At 38.8% G+C, this 15,151-nt stretch overlaps 1 protein-coding gene across 13 annotated transcripts in view; it reads left to right on the top strand.

Annotated features, from left to right (window-relative positions):
* The window catches only part of ARHGAP12 (Rho GTPase activating protein 12), a 69,269-nt gene that overhangs the window by 39,427 nt on the left and 14,691 nt on the right, over positions 1-15,151 (top strand). For 3 of the 13 annotated variants that reach the window (XM_075587711.1, XM_075587712.1, XM_075587722.1), the window contains exons 3-11: positions 658-921; positions 2,116-2,256; positions 4,707-4,787; positions 5,560-5,685; positions 6,298-6,378; positions 7,464-7,532; positions 9,775-9,836; positions 10,022-10,103; positions 12,232-12,354. In XM_075587711.1, the coding sequence (XP_075443826.1) occupies positions 658-921; positions 2,116-2,256; positions 4,707-4,787; positions 5,560-5,685; positions 6,298-6,378; positions 7,464-7,532; positions 9,775-9,836; positions 10,022-10,103; positions 12,232-12,354 (1,029 nt within the window). Of the gene's footprint in view, positions 1-657; positions 922-2,115; positions 2,257-4,706; positions 4,788-5,559; positions 5,686-6,297; positions 6,379-7,463; positions 7,533-9,774; positions 9,841-10,021; positions 10,104-12,231; positions 12,355-15,151 lie in introns of all 13 variants that reach the window. The other 10 variants (XM_075587714.1, XM_075587719.1, XM_075587715.1 and 7 more) reach the window with 10 other exon arrangements.

Here is a 15,151-nt window from a genome sequence, read left to right as displayed (position 1 = left end):
GGGGTGGAGTTGGAATCTGGTTTGCTGTATAATGGGGGTAGAAGAAATCCTCCAAATGGAAGCTCCTTTTGAAACTATAGTTTCCCCAGAGCCATATAGTGGCACTAAAGTTATGGGAATCCAGGGTTCCGAAAAGATATTTTATTTTGAAATTCACTTAGAAGAATTCTTGTCTGGGATATACGATATGGCCACTGGGGTCTGCCTCATTGTGGTGGCTAATAAAAAGCCGTGACACCGTGGTATAACATTGTAATGTTCAATTGGGTGAACCCACAGCCGCCTTTGCTTTTCCTTGCATATACTGGCAAAAGTGAAAAAATAACAAGGTCCCCGGAGCTTTGAGTGCCACGGTGCAGCTCCTGGAGGATCCCTCTTGCCAATCATATAAGGGGAAGGAAAAAAATATATATATACCGTATTGGCCCGACTATATAGTACGGCCTCGCACATAATACTACCCTAAAGTTTTGAAGGTGTTCTACATGAAAAAAAAAAGGTGTAGGGCTGAGCATATAATATGAGTACAGTTTTCAGAGGGGCATTTTTAGGAAAAAAAACATAGCACTATATTCAGGCCAATACGATACTTTTATTTTGGGTGGGAAGCAATGTTAAAATCAATATGCTGAATCCTTTTTTTTTCTTTCTTCCTAGTTTACCACTTCTCCTGTCCCTGCAAGGCCCGATTCTCCTGTATATGCTAATTTACAAGAACTGAAAATTTCTCAGTCCGCTCTACCCCCACCGCCTAGTGCTTCTCCTGTCCAGATTACAGGGGAGTGGGAAACCCATAAAGATAACACTGGACGTTCCTATTACTATAACAAAGCAACACAGGAAAGAACATGGAAACCACCACGATGCACAAAAGAAGCAAGTACAAGTAGAGGAGAATCCTTTAATCAAGCAGATCTGGAGGTATGTACAAAGTCGCTTGTTTTTCTTTTCCTTTTTTTATGTATCTATATTTTTGTTTACAGAGCGCTATCAATGTATGCAGTTTTACAAGAGATAATCAAATACAGGGAAATATGATCAGTGCATGAAATATAAAAGCACAGGATCATAATAGTAATCTCAGCACCGAGGAGCTTACAGTCTAAGTGGAATGTTGGCAAGCTTTCATAGACACAAGGGGAAGGAGTAAGTAAGGGCAGTGGATGGTGGCACCTGGCAAAGAGTATTGGGAAGTGTCGGTGAGTGTGGGGAGAAGTGGTCATGAGTTCAGGTTATGTAACTAACTGGTTAGTTCAAAAGTTGTGTTATTTATATATGAATTGAAGATGGAAAGAGAGTGCTTAGCTTGTACTGTGTGAGGGAATTCCACAGGCAGAGGGCAGTGCGGGAAATATTAGTTTAGAGAGCAGTAGAGGTGGTAGAAAGTAGATGGTTATGAGAGGAGGCATAGGAGCCATGCAGGATAGTAGTACGAAATTAAAACAGAGACGTTGTTTGGAGCAGACGTGTAGCGTTTTTTGAGAAGATTAGCATTTTGCTATGAGAGTGAAATGATTCTTGTTGCATTTCAGATAGATTGCAGAGATCGGAGCATTGACACATGTATTTTACGAAGTGCTAGACTTTATTTAGATTTGTGTTGTATTTTAGGAGGAGGAATTTCCATTGAAAAAAATTACAAAGGTTAAACTGCCAACATGGCAATCTTATGTGCTCTGGAAAGTCAAAATGATAGACCTAAAAGATTGTATCTATTTATTTTTGCAGTTAGGTGTATTGACTTGTACATTGAATTCATTTGTTCACCGCTAAACATATTGTCTGTTTCTGATAAAGGGAAAATATGAGAGTGAGGTTTACAATACTTCTGTTTAATGCCTGGGTTTCTCTAGATTACCGGCATAAAGATGTAATTTTGCTTATAAGGAAAATACTATATATGAATAATACTATATATGAATAAAGGTTCTGGATAAATTACAAGGTGCAACGACTGTACAGTATTAATCGGTGACTATTCCAGTAATTCCTTTTTGATTGCTTCCTTTTTGTTATCTTCTGCTATAGGTAAAATGTTTAATTTTCCACACTTTTCTTTTCTAATGCTGATCGATTCCTATCTCTGCACGTTCAAATTTTTCAAACTCCTTATAGCAACTTTCATCAGAAGAAAATTACAACAGCACTTGTGACAACCAATCAGATAGTCAGTACGGTTCTCCTCCAAGGGGTTGGTCGGAAGAGTTGGATCTGCATGGGCATACCTTGTATATCAATGACCAAACTAATGAAAAGGTACAATGTCAATTTTTATATCTCGAGCAATTACACTCTAATTCAGAATTCTAATTGTTGCATGTCCTCTGGTCAGTCATATGCAGTCAGGTTTATTACAAAAATCTGCAAAAGAGATTCTGCTACTCTTAAGAATCTGGTTTGTAAACAGCCTTCAACCTTGGTTATTCGTAGTCTGTGTATCTTAAGGCAGGCCTTTTCCATTACAAAATTGATTAAATAGTTAAAACATGTCTGTGGAAAGGGGGGGGGGGGGTAGGGGTGGTGAAAAAAAAGAAAAATTCTCCCCCTCCCCATCAATATTTTTCCAATTTGTTGCTTTAGGAGCTCCCTTTTTCTCCAATGATTTCGAATTGTTATGCTCATTGCGAAGTTGTGAACTTTAATTCATTTTTAATTTTGGAGAATTTGTCAATTAAAAAAAGGGTTTCAGAGGCTCTTTAAAATGGCCTCTACTGTAGTATTTATTGTATTTTTTACATTATTGTATAATGCTTGTACTTTTCACAATAGTACTTTTGGATCTAGATTTACAGAGTAATGTGAAGTGCATGATCCCTAAACATTATACTACGAAGCAGTCTTCCCCTGACTTGGGAAGACTGCTGCTTTTAGAATCCGCTCAAGCAGGGAAAAGTCGACTTCACAGAGTGAGTGGGCTTCAAAAACAACTGTAGAAAAACAAAACAAATGGCAGAAAAAGCGAGAGCTTTCTTTTATTTAACCTTTTGCTTCAAGTGGAGTTTGTCAGTGACTAAACGTTTGTAAGTACGTAAAATAAAGTTCTGTATTATAATTCTCAAGGGATACATTGAGTTGAACTTTTATTGGACCTTCTGCTGGGTTTTCGTTTATTAATTTGCATTTCTTTCCTAGTCTGAATATTAAATTAGTATTAGTATAGACTTATTCAGATATACTATTGTTTTGTTGGGTACAGCCTCCTAATACACTGAGGAATTGATTATTACGTATTCAGGAATGTGTCAAGTGTTTTTCAAGTAAGCAAGCCGGATGCTCAAAGATTGCATGGTTACTGGGCATTTAACTATTCTTATTCATCCACAATTTGCAGTTGAGATCTGCTGTGCAATACGGTTTGTATACCATCTGCAAACGAAGGCCAAACATGCCATAATTAAAAAAGCTATTGGAATTTGCTAGGTGCATGGTTTAAAATGATTACAATTTTAGCAATGCAAGGTTGCAGCCACGGCAACAATTTAAAAAAAATATATATATATCAATTAGTCCGATATAAATGTGTGTGTTTTTTTTTTTCTTTTTTTTTTTTTTCTTTCCCCCCCTAGGACAAATATCGGACTAATTGAAGTATTATGACTAATTGATCAGTTTTGTGTTAAACAGAATATAATTGGATAATGTAATTGTAAAAGCATATGAGTTTAATAGTTTAGGTTAGCTCTAGTTTAGATAGTCAAAGATAAGATATCAAGGTAAAGATCAATAGGAGTAGGGTGACCAGATGTCCCGGTTTAGCAGGGACAGTCAAGGTTTTCTATCCCGCTGGCCGCGAATGCACGATTGGTGCTTGTGGGCCACTCGTGTGCGTGCGCATGAACGACCGGCGCTCACCATTTGCATATGGCTGGCCAGCGCATGCACAGTCGCCGAGCACTGACTGCACATGCGTGGGATTTGTCCTGGTTTTTGCCGGGACAAATAGTCGCCCTAAATAGGAGGCATTTTACTGCAAATTCAGGTCAGAGTTCACCTCCTGATTTTATTTTATGCTCCAGTTTATTTAAATAAAATATATTTGAGTATTGTATGAATGAAATGCCAGTCCTGTAAATACCTTGTGTTTTAGTTGGGCCGATTATACCTTTATGTTCCACCGGATAGCATCTTCACCACACCACCTATTTTACTTTTTGTCTGTATTTCTTCCTGTTGTTGATTTCTCTTTTTCTGTCATTTCAGTCTGATAGGAAATATTCAGCATATTTAGCATTTCCTGCATTTTCATGCTTTAACATACATATCTTATCCTGCCACCATGCATAAACTTTTTCGTCAATCTCTTCATTTCTGTCAAGCTTTAGTTTTATAGGTTGTTAGTGACAAACACTGCAATTATGTGACATGGTATATATTGTATATCATGTTGCATTTGTACTGCACTTGGTGTTTGTACATAGGTTTTTTGAGCATATAGTATAATTGCGGCTGCAGATGTCCCCAGAGAATATTTTTTGCAAACAAAATTGCTAAATGTATACATTGTGCATATTGCATAAAACATTTTATTTTACTTTCATTTTATTTTTTATGGTCTCCCTTTTTTTTTTCAAAGAATATTTTATTACTTTAAAAGGAATGTAAATTGTGCGTCCATGTACTCCATTGCAAATCATACGAGCGAAACAAAGGAAAATGAAATCTAAATGACTGTTGTATGAATCTGTATATTTACCTTATGCTTACAGTGGATGAAACATGTAGATGAACAAGGTAGACCATATTACTATAGCGCAGATGGATCACGCTCAGAGTGGGAGTTGCCAAAGGTAATAACAAAAGCATCATTATTTATATTCAAATTAAAAGATTACTTTGATCTCAAACACTTAATTTACTTCCTGATAATGTACGCCATCGTTTTGTTTGTTATATGTAAACAAAGGCATTACAAAGGAGAAGATTATAATGGTGTTTTAAAACCAGAGAAACGTATGTAAATACCTGAATGACGCCATGAAACTCTGGTTCCATTTATTAGCGCTTGGCTGGAGATTGTATGACTGGATCCCTTCCATTCCTGAGGTAGGAAGGACTTGCTTGCTCCATGAAAGAACTAAAGAGCTATTTCAGTCTAATGCAACACTTTGTTGTGCCTCACTCCTATAGATCCCCAGTTGGATAGGAAACCTGCACTGGGATTTATGGGAGAGAGTTTGGGGGCACACATTTAGAGGAAGATTCTAGACAAACAGGGACACCTGAAGAGACGGTGGATGGGAGACGTGAAGAGTAATAAAAGAAGCTTGGAGAGTATTGGGGGTCACACGTCTAAACAAAGCAGCAGTTGTGCTCATTGTGTGATTAAATGGGTGTTGTGGCCTTCTATGTCAAATGAAAAAATAGATGACATGGGTAGCATACTTCTGCCTATTGATTTTGTCACACATCTTTGTTACTGTGGAAAGTTGAGGTTTTTATTTCCGCTCCGTATATATGCTTTTTTTTGTTTCAAAATATAAGTAAATCCACATACAAAATAGTAGTAATACTGTATAAGCAGTAGATCTACATTTTCATAATTCTACTTTGTTTCTTCAGTATAACGCCACATTGCAGCCTCAAAGAGAGATCACTAAAAGCAGAAGTCTGGATAGAAAGCTTCAGGAACCCATAGTGTTAACAAAATGGAGGCACAGCACATATCTTCTGGAGGTTAATGACAAGGTAAAGACATATCAAAACGTTTTTATGGTGGTATTTATAAAATCTTTTGTTTGGCTCTTACCTCATTCTGTTCCTAACATTTGGGGTTGTTCAGTACAGTATAGCAATGCAGTAGCCGTTCAGTTTTGGCCATTCATCAGTTGATTACTTTTACTGGGTGGCAGCAGTTGAACAATTAGTCAATGGCTTGCTTTCTATGAGAGCTTTGCAGATACCACATACTGCGTTACAGTGAATCCCACCGTTTTTCAAAATATAGAGAAGCCTATTAAAGTTAAGATACTTTTGTTTACGGGTAGAAAAGCTAGGTTTTGGTGCTTGTGGAGTTAATATTTACATGTGTGATCTACAAAGCTGCATAATTTGTCCTTATACTGTATTACTTATTGCATTACCTTTTACAGAAATGATTTAGAAAGGATAAATAATTTCTGTTCAATGCCTATTAGGTGGTATCATATTCATTGTGACTCAACTGAAATTGAAAAAACATTAATCAAATCTGTATAAAATGTATGCAAATTATAATTATAGTAATCCAATTTTAATAATGTAATAGTATTAAGAGCGTACATGTTAATGTTATTAACAGGTACATCTTGTATTTTACAGTTGCATATCAAGCAAAAGCGTAATTCCTCTGAATATGTCACACCTAGCCCTGGTTATTTGATTCCACCTTTCTCAGAAAAAGTTAGTATCTTGAATCTGATTTGTTCTTTCTTGTTTGCTAACACACATTCACATACCAAAAATTCCTAAAAAAAAATATAAATACGATTATACTTGCCTGCCACATCTGTCTTAACATATAATTTAAAAAAATAGCTTATGATTAAGTTGGTGGTTGAGTTTTGTTTGGAATACATTAGCCGAACCAAAATGTAAGACATAACTGTGAAGTATTAATATTAATGGGGATTCCATGTTTGTGTTTTTATTTTGGTTAATTGTTCATATTTTTGGGTGCTTTCCAAGTACCACCTCTAAGAAAATGTGTTTCAGTGTTAACAATGGGGAACAATTTGAGACTCACTTGATTTTGGTGTTTATTGGTGCACTTTTTCTGCTTTTATACTACACTTGTGTGGCTGTTGTCTGCTACTGGTGACTGGGAAGCTACAGGAAGTGGAGCATAATTGGAAATTGTGCTTGATTTTCTAGTTTTGGTTGATTAGTCAGTGGTGTTTTCAGGATAAAACTAATCCATAATTATTGAATGGGAGGCATCCATGAACAATTTCAGTGCTGTAGTTACTTCCAGTTAATTTTAGGGTAAAGTGTTGTTTGCCAGTCAAGCAAAACAGAGGTTAAATTGTGCAATCCAATATGCAAACACTTTTTCTGATACAAACTGGGTGCTTTTACAGAGCTACAGTGCTTTTATAGCCAAAGGCTGAAAAGTTCTCTTCTTTTTCAGAGACAACTTATAATAAACTTAAAACCTTGTATTAATAGCAAGTAGAGTAAATAGGTCCTAGAAATTAAAGCTGTACATATCCATTTCTGTGACTGCAATTTTGTAAAGTTAAAGTGAAGCCCAAATGAGTGGGACGATACTGCCATGTACGCAGCTTTGCAAAAATAAATCCCACGTTCATGGCAGCTGCGAACGCATCTATTCTATTTTACAAGCTTTGTGTATGGATTGGTTCAGGTTGCATATTCTACATACAGTTTTCAGGAGCCTCTCAAAAGTCTTTTCCAAAGTGATTTACTATCATTAAACTCTGTTTTGTTTGAACAAAATATATTTATGCTTTTACTGTATTTCACAGGAATCCGCAACTGCATCTAAACCAAGCTTCCCTGATAATGAGACCTCTCCTCCTTCGCCAAAGCACCAAGTCAGTATACTTCTCATTATTGCGGCCTTTCTGGTTCTAGCATACTTTAAAGGGAATTGCCATTTATGCTAAAAGATACAATCCCTGCCAATTCAGTATTCTATTTAAGTTTAACAGGCAGCTAATATAATCAGTGTAAAAGGAACACTTTTTTTTTCTTTTCATTATTTAACGACATTTAAATGTGAGTTTGCTACGCATATAATAAAAAGGTTCAATATACAAATAACTACTTGGTCCTATTGTTATCTTATTAATTATTAAATGTTAAATGCAAAGCAATTGTTTTGTGTAACTGGCAGGGCTCAAGAAAACACGTCACACTTGCTTTGTCCTGTCACAAGCTTTTTTTTCTAGTTCAAACTGTTCCCTAGGCAAGCAGTTTAAGCAGAACAGAATGAAGCTGTTATCATTTAACCTCACCAGATATTCTTCCTCTGTAGTTCCTATTTTATGATCTTTAAACATTGCCAACTATGTATGCACATACTGTATTTACAATAAAGGCCTACACCGACTTCGCTTAGGATACTAATTATTAAAGACACCATACATAAATATATAGAGAACAGGACCGCAGACATTTCCCGGGACCGAGGACAAGTTACGATTGAGCCCCCCCGTGTCGGCGGTCTTGCGTGTCACCACCTCCCATTTCACACCTCACGAGCCCCCCTTCCGATGTATTTCTCTCCTCCGCCTCTCTCTCTTACTCACTCGCCCCCTCTCCTCTGTCTCCCCCCACCATTAATTACCTCACTCTCACTCAATCCCTCTCCGCATGTATTTCTCTCCCCTGTGTCTCACTCTTACTCCCTCTTTTTTTCACTCACTCTTACACCTCCTCTCTCCCTCACTCTCCCATACCTCCGTCAATACCCCACTCCTCACACAATCCCCCCCCCCCCAAAATACATACAGAAAACACCACCCCCCCAAATATACAACCCCCCTAGCCCCTCCAAATATATACAAACCCCTCACCCCCACAAATATGTACAACCCCCCACACTCCAAATACATACAAAAGAAAAAGCCATACCCCCAAATACATGTAACCCCCCCCCCCCCCACCCTCCCAAATACATACAAAGAGCAGACTTACCTTGGGGATGGTCTCAGGCCTCTGACTGGGCCTGGTGGCTGCGGGGGGCCCGGCTGCCGGTCCTGTAGTTGCCACTGGGCCCGGTTCTCCCCAGCTGCAGGCCTCCCTCACTGACGGTCCCACGCCGAGCTTCTGACGTTAGCGGGCGCCGGGCCTCTCATGCTGGTGCGCGCCGGAAGCTGAGCCCAGCCCGCAAGCACCAGCATCAGAATCTTAGCGTGGGACAGACAGTGAGGGAGGCCTGCAGCTGGGGGAGAGCCGGGGCCCGGCAGCAACTAAAGGACCGGCAGCTGGTGCCCCTGCAGCCGCCAGGCCTGGGACACCTTTCCCGGCTCTCCTTGTCGGCGGCCCTGATGGAGGATAGAATCTCTGTTCAAGTATTTTGCATTTTATTACATCACAGCTAAAGTGGATGCAGGTTCAGTTTTGCAGTAGTCTTCTTTTTAAATAAGAGAGTCTGTGACGCCACAAATGTATAGTTGTAATGTTTCAACCACACCTTAAATAAGTTATGGTGGATAAAAAAAGGGACAAAAAACCTCCACCGTATTGCATACCGCAAATAAAAATATCACTTGTGAGCAAATTTCCGTGTCTGCAACCCTGCTTTTCACCAGTATCTCCTTTTCATTATCGTCGTTGTAATGGTTAAAATTGCCAAGGGTATGACTGTGATTTACTAGTTCTCCCCAAGATATTCTTTAGTATGCTGCTCTACATGTTTTAGTAATATTTGTAGTACTTCACTTTGAGAAGAGGGTCCTCGTTATTGGACTACTTGGTCATGATCTTGTATAGCCAATGTGCATTTTATTCTTTGTATTTGGACATTTCTCTGCCCCTCTGCCTCTTCATCCACGTGTGTTTTATATATGTTTGTACAAGTTAACATGAGGCATTAATGTCTATTTAATATATTGTATGTTTTATTTAGAGGCTGTTTAATATCCTAAATGTTTGCTTATTGCAATATTTTAATGAGTCAGTATTTGAGTATGAATATATCACATTCTCTGGTACACCTATTTTACTTATTTTTCTTCATCTATTTACCTATGCACCTAATTGTACAATACGGATTTCTGACTTTGCTCCCGAATATGTATGATCTGTGACCTACATTTTTTATCTTTGCAGGATCAAGAAAAGTATGGTGTATTAAATGTGACAAAAATAACAGAGAATGGGAAAAAAGTTAGGCAAGTATAATCAATAAAATTATATTTTACCTTTATATTAAAAACTTGTATACATTTATATTTAAATACACATTTTTAAAAATAGTTTTTCTGTATTTATAGTGCCGTGTATTATGTATATAGGGTAGGGAGGGGGAGAGAGTATGTATGTATGTATGTATAACCTGTGAATATTGTCATTGCAGGAAGAACTGGACTAACGCATGGGCTGTTTTACAAGGTTCATCATTATTGTTTCCCAAATTACAGGGCACCGGAGCGAGTTGGGTAAGATTTTAGCATTTATTTAATCCTAATTTTAAAAATGTTTTACAATACAAGTAATTGGGGCTAATCTTTCGTGGTCAAACTGATTTTGGTCAATTGTGTATAGTACAAATGTTTTAATTGGCACAGAATATATATATATTTTTTCCATGGTTTGTTTAATGCTTTAGAAACCTTCCTGCTCATTTTTTGCATTGTTTTCTGACTACGTGTTACCATATTGTGGTGCTTTTACTTCTGATTCCTTATTTATTTTTTTAACAATTTTTAAATTTCATACAGAGGACCATACATTTACATTTACAGTCTTAGATTCTACATTTTTGTGTTAAAAGTTACAAAGGAAGAACAGCGGGAGATTAAAGGGGCATTGTAAGTCGAAAACAACATTGTATGTTAAAGGCAATATTGTGGAGTACAAATAGAGATGATTCCAGTAAATCGAATCCTTTGTCGCATTAAGAAAAAGAAAAAAAATCTTAATATTGGCTTAAAGAAGCTGTTCCGAATAGTCTGGAAAGGGCCTTATTTAGGGCTTCCTCCCCTTCTAAGTCGAGGGTGATGGGAAATGTGTTTCTAAATTTGCGCTATAGAGCATCGAACCATTAAAAATATGGGCACTAAAAATACCTTTAGAGCTAGAAATATTAGGGCATTATTTGCCCAGTAGCATGACCCTGTGACTAAGCTGAAGATGTTATATCCTTAAGACAAATTCAGATAACTATACACTACACACATGACATACAAATATATGTGCTGCTGGTTATAATCCTTCAGAAGGTACAGAAGAGCAGTAGGACTGTGACAGTAGCCGCTAACCACTGTGACTTTCTAATTTGTGTCTTATAATGTGTACATTGTGCACTGCACACCATCACTTTCAGAACCCCAGCATTGCCGCCCTCCTGTCTTTCAGTGGGTTCCAAGGAAGTGTGAACGTGTGAAGTAGAGTGAGGGGGATTATTAGAGAGGGAAGAGAGAACAAAGTAAGGGAAAAGGGAAATGAAAGTGCTTGGAGTTTAGGTGAAAATAAAGAAAGTGATGAAAACATTGACGAGAGTGAGAAATAATACTTAATTGGAGTGATAAGACGCTTAAAGCAGAGTGAATCACTGACCGCACATCTTAATGCTTGCTTATTATTTTATCTAACCCATTCTGTGGCATACTTATTTTTCATTTGTTTATAGTGACAAATCATGTGCCCTTTTACAAATAATTTCAGTGCAAAGTTCTGATCTTTATCAAGGTTGTAGGCTCAAATATTGTTTAGTACAGCTCAATCCCGTTATAACGTGATCCTTTACAACGCGAATCCGCCTATAACGCGATGCAATTTTCGTATTTATGAATACTTTACAACATGATTATTGGTATTTTAAATAATTTATTGTACAATGCATACAATTGTACATTATTTCTAACGCGATCCGCTTATAACACAATGTGATTCTTTGGACCCCAAGTACAGCGTCATAAGGGGGCTGAGCTGTATATGTCCCATCAAAGGCATATTCATCTTTTTCTAGTGGTCCATTGGTTTCTTCTAAACTGAAGTGTGAGTAATTTGAAAGCAATTACACATTTTTGTTTAGAAAAAAATCTGTTAGTATACATGTTGGCACTGTGAGCCAAGAGCCTTATTACATAGCCCAGTATATGTACATAATGCTATATAGCCTGTCATTTTTTTAATAGAATATTAAATATGTGAATGATGTTTAAATCTAGTATTTAAATGTTTTTCCTCTTTGGTTCAGAATTAAATCTCGCAAAGGTTGTTTCAGAGCTGTAGACTCTGGATTCGCAGTGCTGATTAGGAGTTGCTCAATTATAGGAGTTGCTCAATAATTTTAAATAAGACTTAAACGTATATTTTGTGAATCTGGAATTGTATTTATTTCCTTCAATATTTCATAATTATAAACGTTCAAAGAAATAAACAAATTGCCTTTAATAGAACCCTATTATATTCAACTTGCACATTTTGTAGAAGGCCAAAAACGATTTTGCAAGATTTAAATGATTAATTGAAATCTGTCTGCTTAAATAGTTCATGTCATATGCCTATCTGCGCCCTGTGTTTTATTTTGAGACACTATTTTTCTTCCCTTTCCTCAACAAGTCCTTCTGCACACGGTGCTCGATTCCTGAGCTCTTTCTCTCGCTGCTTTCTGCCTGGAAATATTCTGTCCATCGTCGACCTGCTGTCTCCTATGTAAACTCTGGTCCTGTATCAGTCATCACTGTACGTGTTCTTGTTGCATGCCTGTGGCTTAAAACATTCATAAACGACATTAAAATTAACTGACCCAGAGACTAGTCTCTGTACTAAAAATTCAGACTTGGTGTTGAGCTAAATTTGACATTTTAATAACATAACATGTTAGTAATTAGGATGCCATCAGTGATTTTTATGTACTTCTAAAAGTAACAATTAAACAACAACTTATTTTGTAACATACTAATAATTGATTGTTGGTGTACTTTGGCTGAAACATCCTGCCTGTGCTATGCTCAAAATGCATGCCACTGCAATACAAGTAAATATGTTTGTCTTTTCAAAGTTGAGATGAAATTTGATTTTACAATTGCCTAACTTCGATTGGAATAAACAGGTTAAAAAAAGTGAAAAACCTGCATGTTCCAGTAGACTGAAAATGATTTTAAGATGTATTGGTTGTGCAAAAATTAGAGGCTTGCCTGCCTTTTAATAGATTATTTCAGGGGCGAGCAAACTTTTTATGCCGAGCCCCCCTTTTCATCCATGAAATTTCTCGGGGCCCCCCCTGTCTGATGTAATCAAAATCACATGGGGAAAAAAAAACCAAACCTTTATTAAACGGTATACAATGTAAATACAAATACAGGCAGTCCTCGTTTTACAACGCTTCGCTTTACAACGAATGGCTTATCCAACGCTATGCAATGCATACATATATTCATTTTTACAACACCAAAATGGCTTATCCAACGCTCTTACGACGCTTTGCAACGTTGTGTATGTGTGTGTGTATGTATATGTATGTATATATGTATATATATATATATATATATATATATATATATATATATATATATATATATATATATATATATATATATATATATATATATATACACACACACACATTCACATTCACATAAACAACGTTGCAAAGCGTCGTATGAGCGTATATATATAATATTATACTATATAATATTATATTATACTATAATATATTATTTATTATGTTATATTATATATATAATACAGTATATACACTATATAATTTGTGTGTGCTGCATATCTTATTGCCTGCATAAAATATTTGGTGCATTTTAGTGTTAAAAATGCCTTCAGGAACGGAACCTTTAATTTAAACAGTGTTCCTATGGGAAAACGTGACGCATTGTGTCGGATAACCGAGGACTGCCTGTATGTCTAAATACTTACATATTTCAACAGCTCGCACTTGCAAAATTAGGCTGCTGCCGCTGAGAGCTGTCACATCACAAACTTTCCAAGCATGAGCACAGGGTGTCCTGCATAAGGCCTGGGACATAGAGGAGCAAACAGCGCTGAGCCGCGCTCCTGCTCTGCCTCGCCTGCTCCAAAATGGGGCTTTTCCCTGTCCTTGCAGGCGAGGCAGTGAGCACGCTCTGGGGGCGGGGCGGAGGCGGGAGCGGAGGCGTGCCAGGAGGTGGGGCGGGGCTAGTCCCCCGCTCCCATTGGATGGGAGCGGTCACGTGACGGCTCCTACACTTCCCAGAGCAGCAAATTTCAAAACTGCCTGTCTCGGGAAAGTTTCAGCACGCATGCGGAGGGAGAAACTATAGCTGCACTGGTGACAGATGCAGGGGCTTTGTGCATCTGCGCAGCTCAGCCCGCCTCAGCGAGCTTAAAACCACTAAGTCCCAGGCCTAAGGCTACGGCCGCGCTGCCGCTTGGCGAGGTTAGCCTCTGCAATTTAAATTGTCCTGTCCCCGCTCACGCGGTGCGCACGCTCGTGCACTGGCACACGCTCACCCACGCTCGGCACTTGGATAAACAAAAAAACTGTCTTTCAAGCGCGCTCGGCTTGCCTGGAATACACACCCCCCCACCCCTCCGCGGCGCGCTTGCGATATAGCTAGGACAGCCGAGCGCTCATGCTTGGAGAGCTGGTGACGTCACCGCTCTCAAGCATGAGTGATTTTGCAAGCGCAGGGGGGAGGGGACGTGGATCGGGGCTATTTTTGTGTGTGGCTGTGTGTGTGGCTGTGTGCATTGACTGCTGCTGAGCACGCTTCAAAGTCAAGCTTGGGAGAGCGTATGTGCACAAAGGCAAATCCTTTTGGGGGGGGGAGAGGGGGGCCATTCATCCACCTTTTGCTTCCTCCCTTCCCGCTCTTCCCCCTTTTTTTCCCTTCCCCTCCCAATTTCCTTCTTCCATTTGCCTTTTTATTCTCCCTGCTCTTTGGCTTGCTGTCTCCAGTGTCATCCACACTCCTACCTTCAGTATTATGGTTTTTTTTTTTTCCGTTTTCAATGTTGTTTTCACTTTTTTTATTTTTTTTATTATTTCTGTACATTCATAGTATGATTGATATAGTGGCAGCCAACCTTTTCACTTGAAGAGGATCGCAGCGAAGCAGGTTGCTGGCGGAGGAGAGCAGGACCACAGCGCTATTGCAGGGCAGACACCGGAAGGAGGGTCGTTTGACATCACAGCGCTGGGGCGTGCTCCTCCCCCGTACCTCCGAAGACCCCGTGCGCACACCATCACGTGGCCGCCACCTGCACTATCCTGTTCGACTGCTCGCGCACAACATCGGCTGCTCGCCCGCACACATCATTGCCGCCCACGCACCGCGTCTGCCGGCCCACGCACACCATGTTTCGCCGCACGCCACATGTGTCCCCCTAGATAATCTTGCGCCCCCAGTTTGTGCACCGCTGCATTCAATCACAAATCCCACCCACAATCACAACACAGACACAGCACACATACTCAATCACAACACACAGAACACACACTCATATCACAACCAACACAACACACACAGACACAACATACACACCA

This window comes from Ascaphus truei, chromosome 2, assembly GCF_040206685.1.
Source record: "Ascaphus truei isolate aAscTru1 chromosome 2, aAscTru1.hap1, whole genome shotgun sequence".
NCBI lineage: Eukaryota > Metazoa > Chordata > Amphibia > Anura > Ascaphidae > Ascaphus > Ascaphus truei.
Note: the sequence above shows the minus strand (reverse complement) of the source record. Positions and strands in the feature narration are given on the sequence as shown.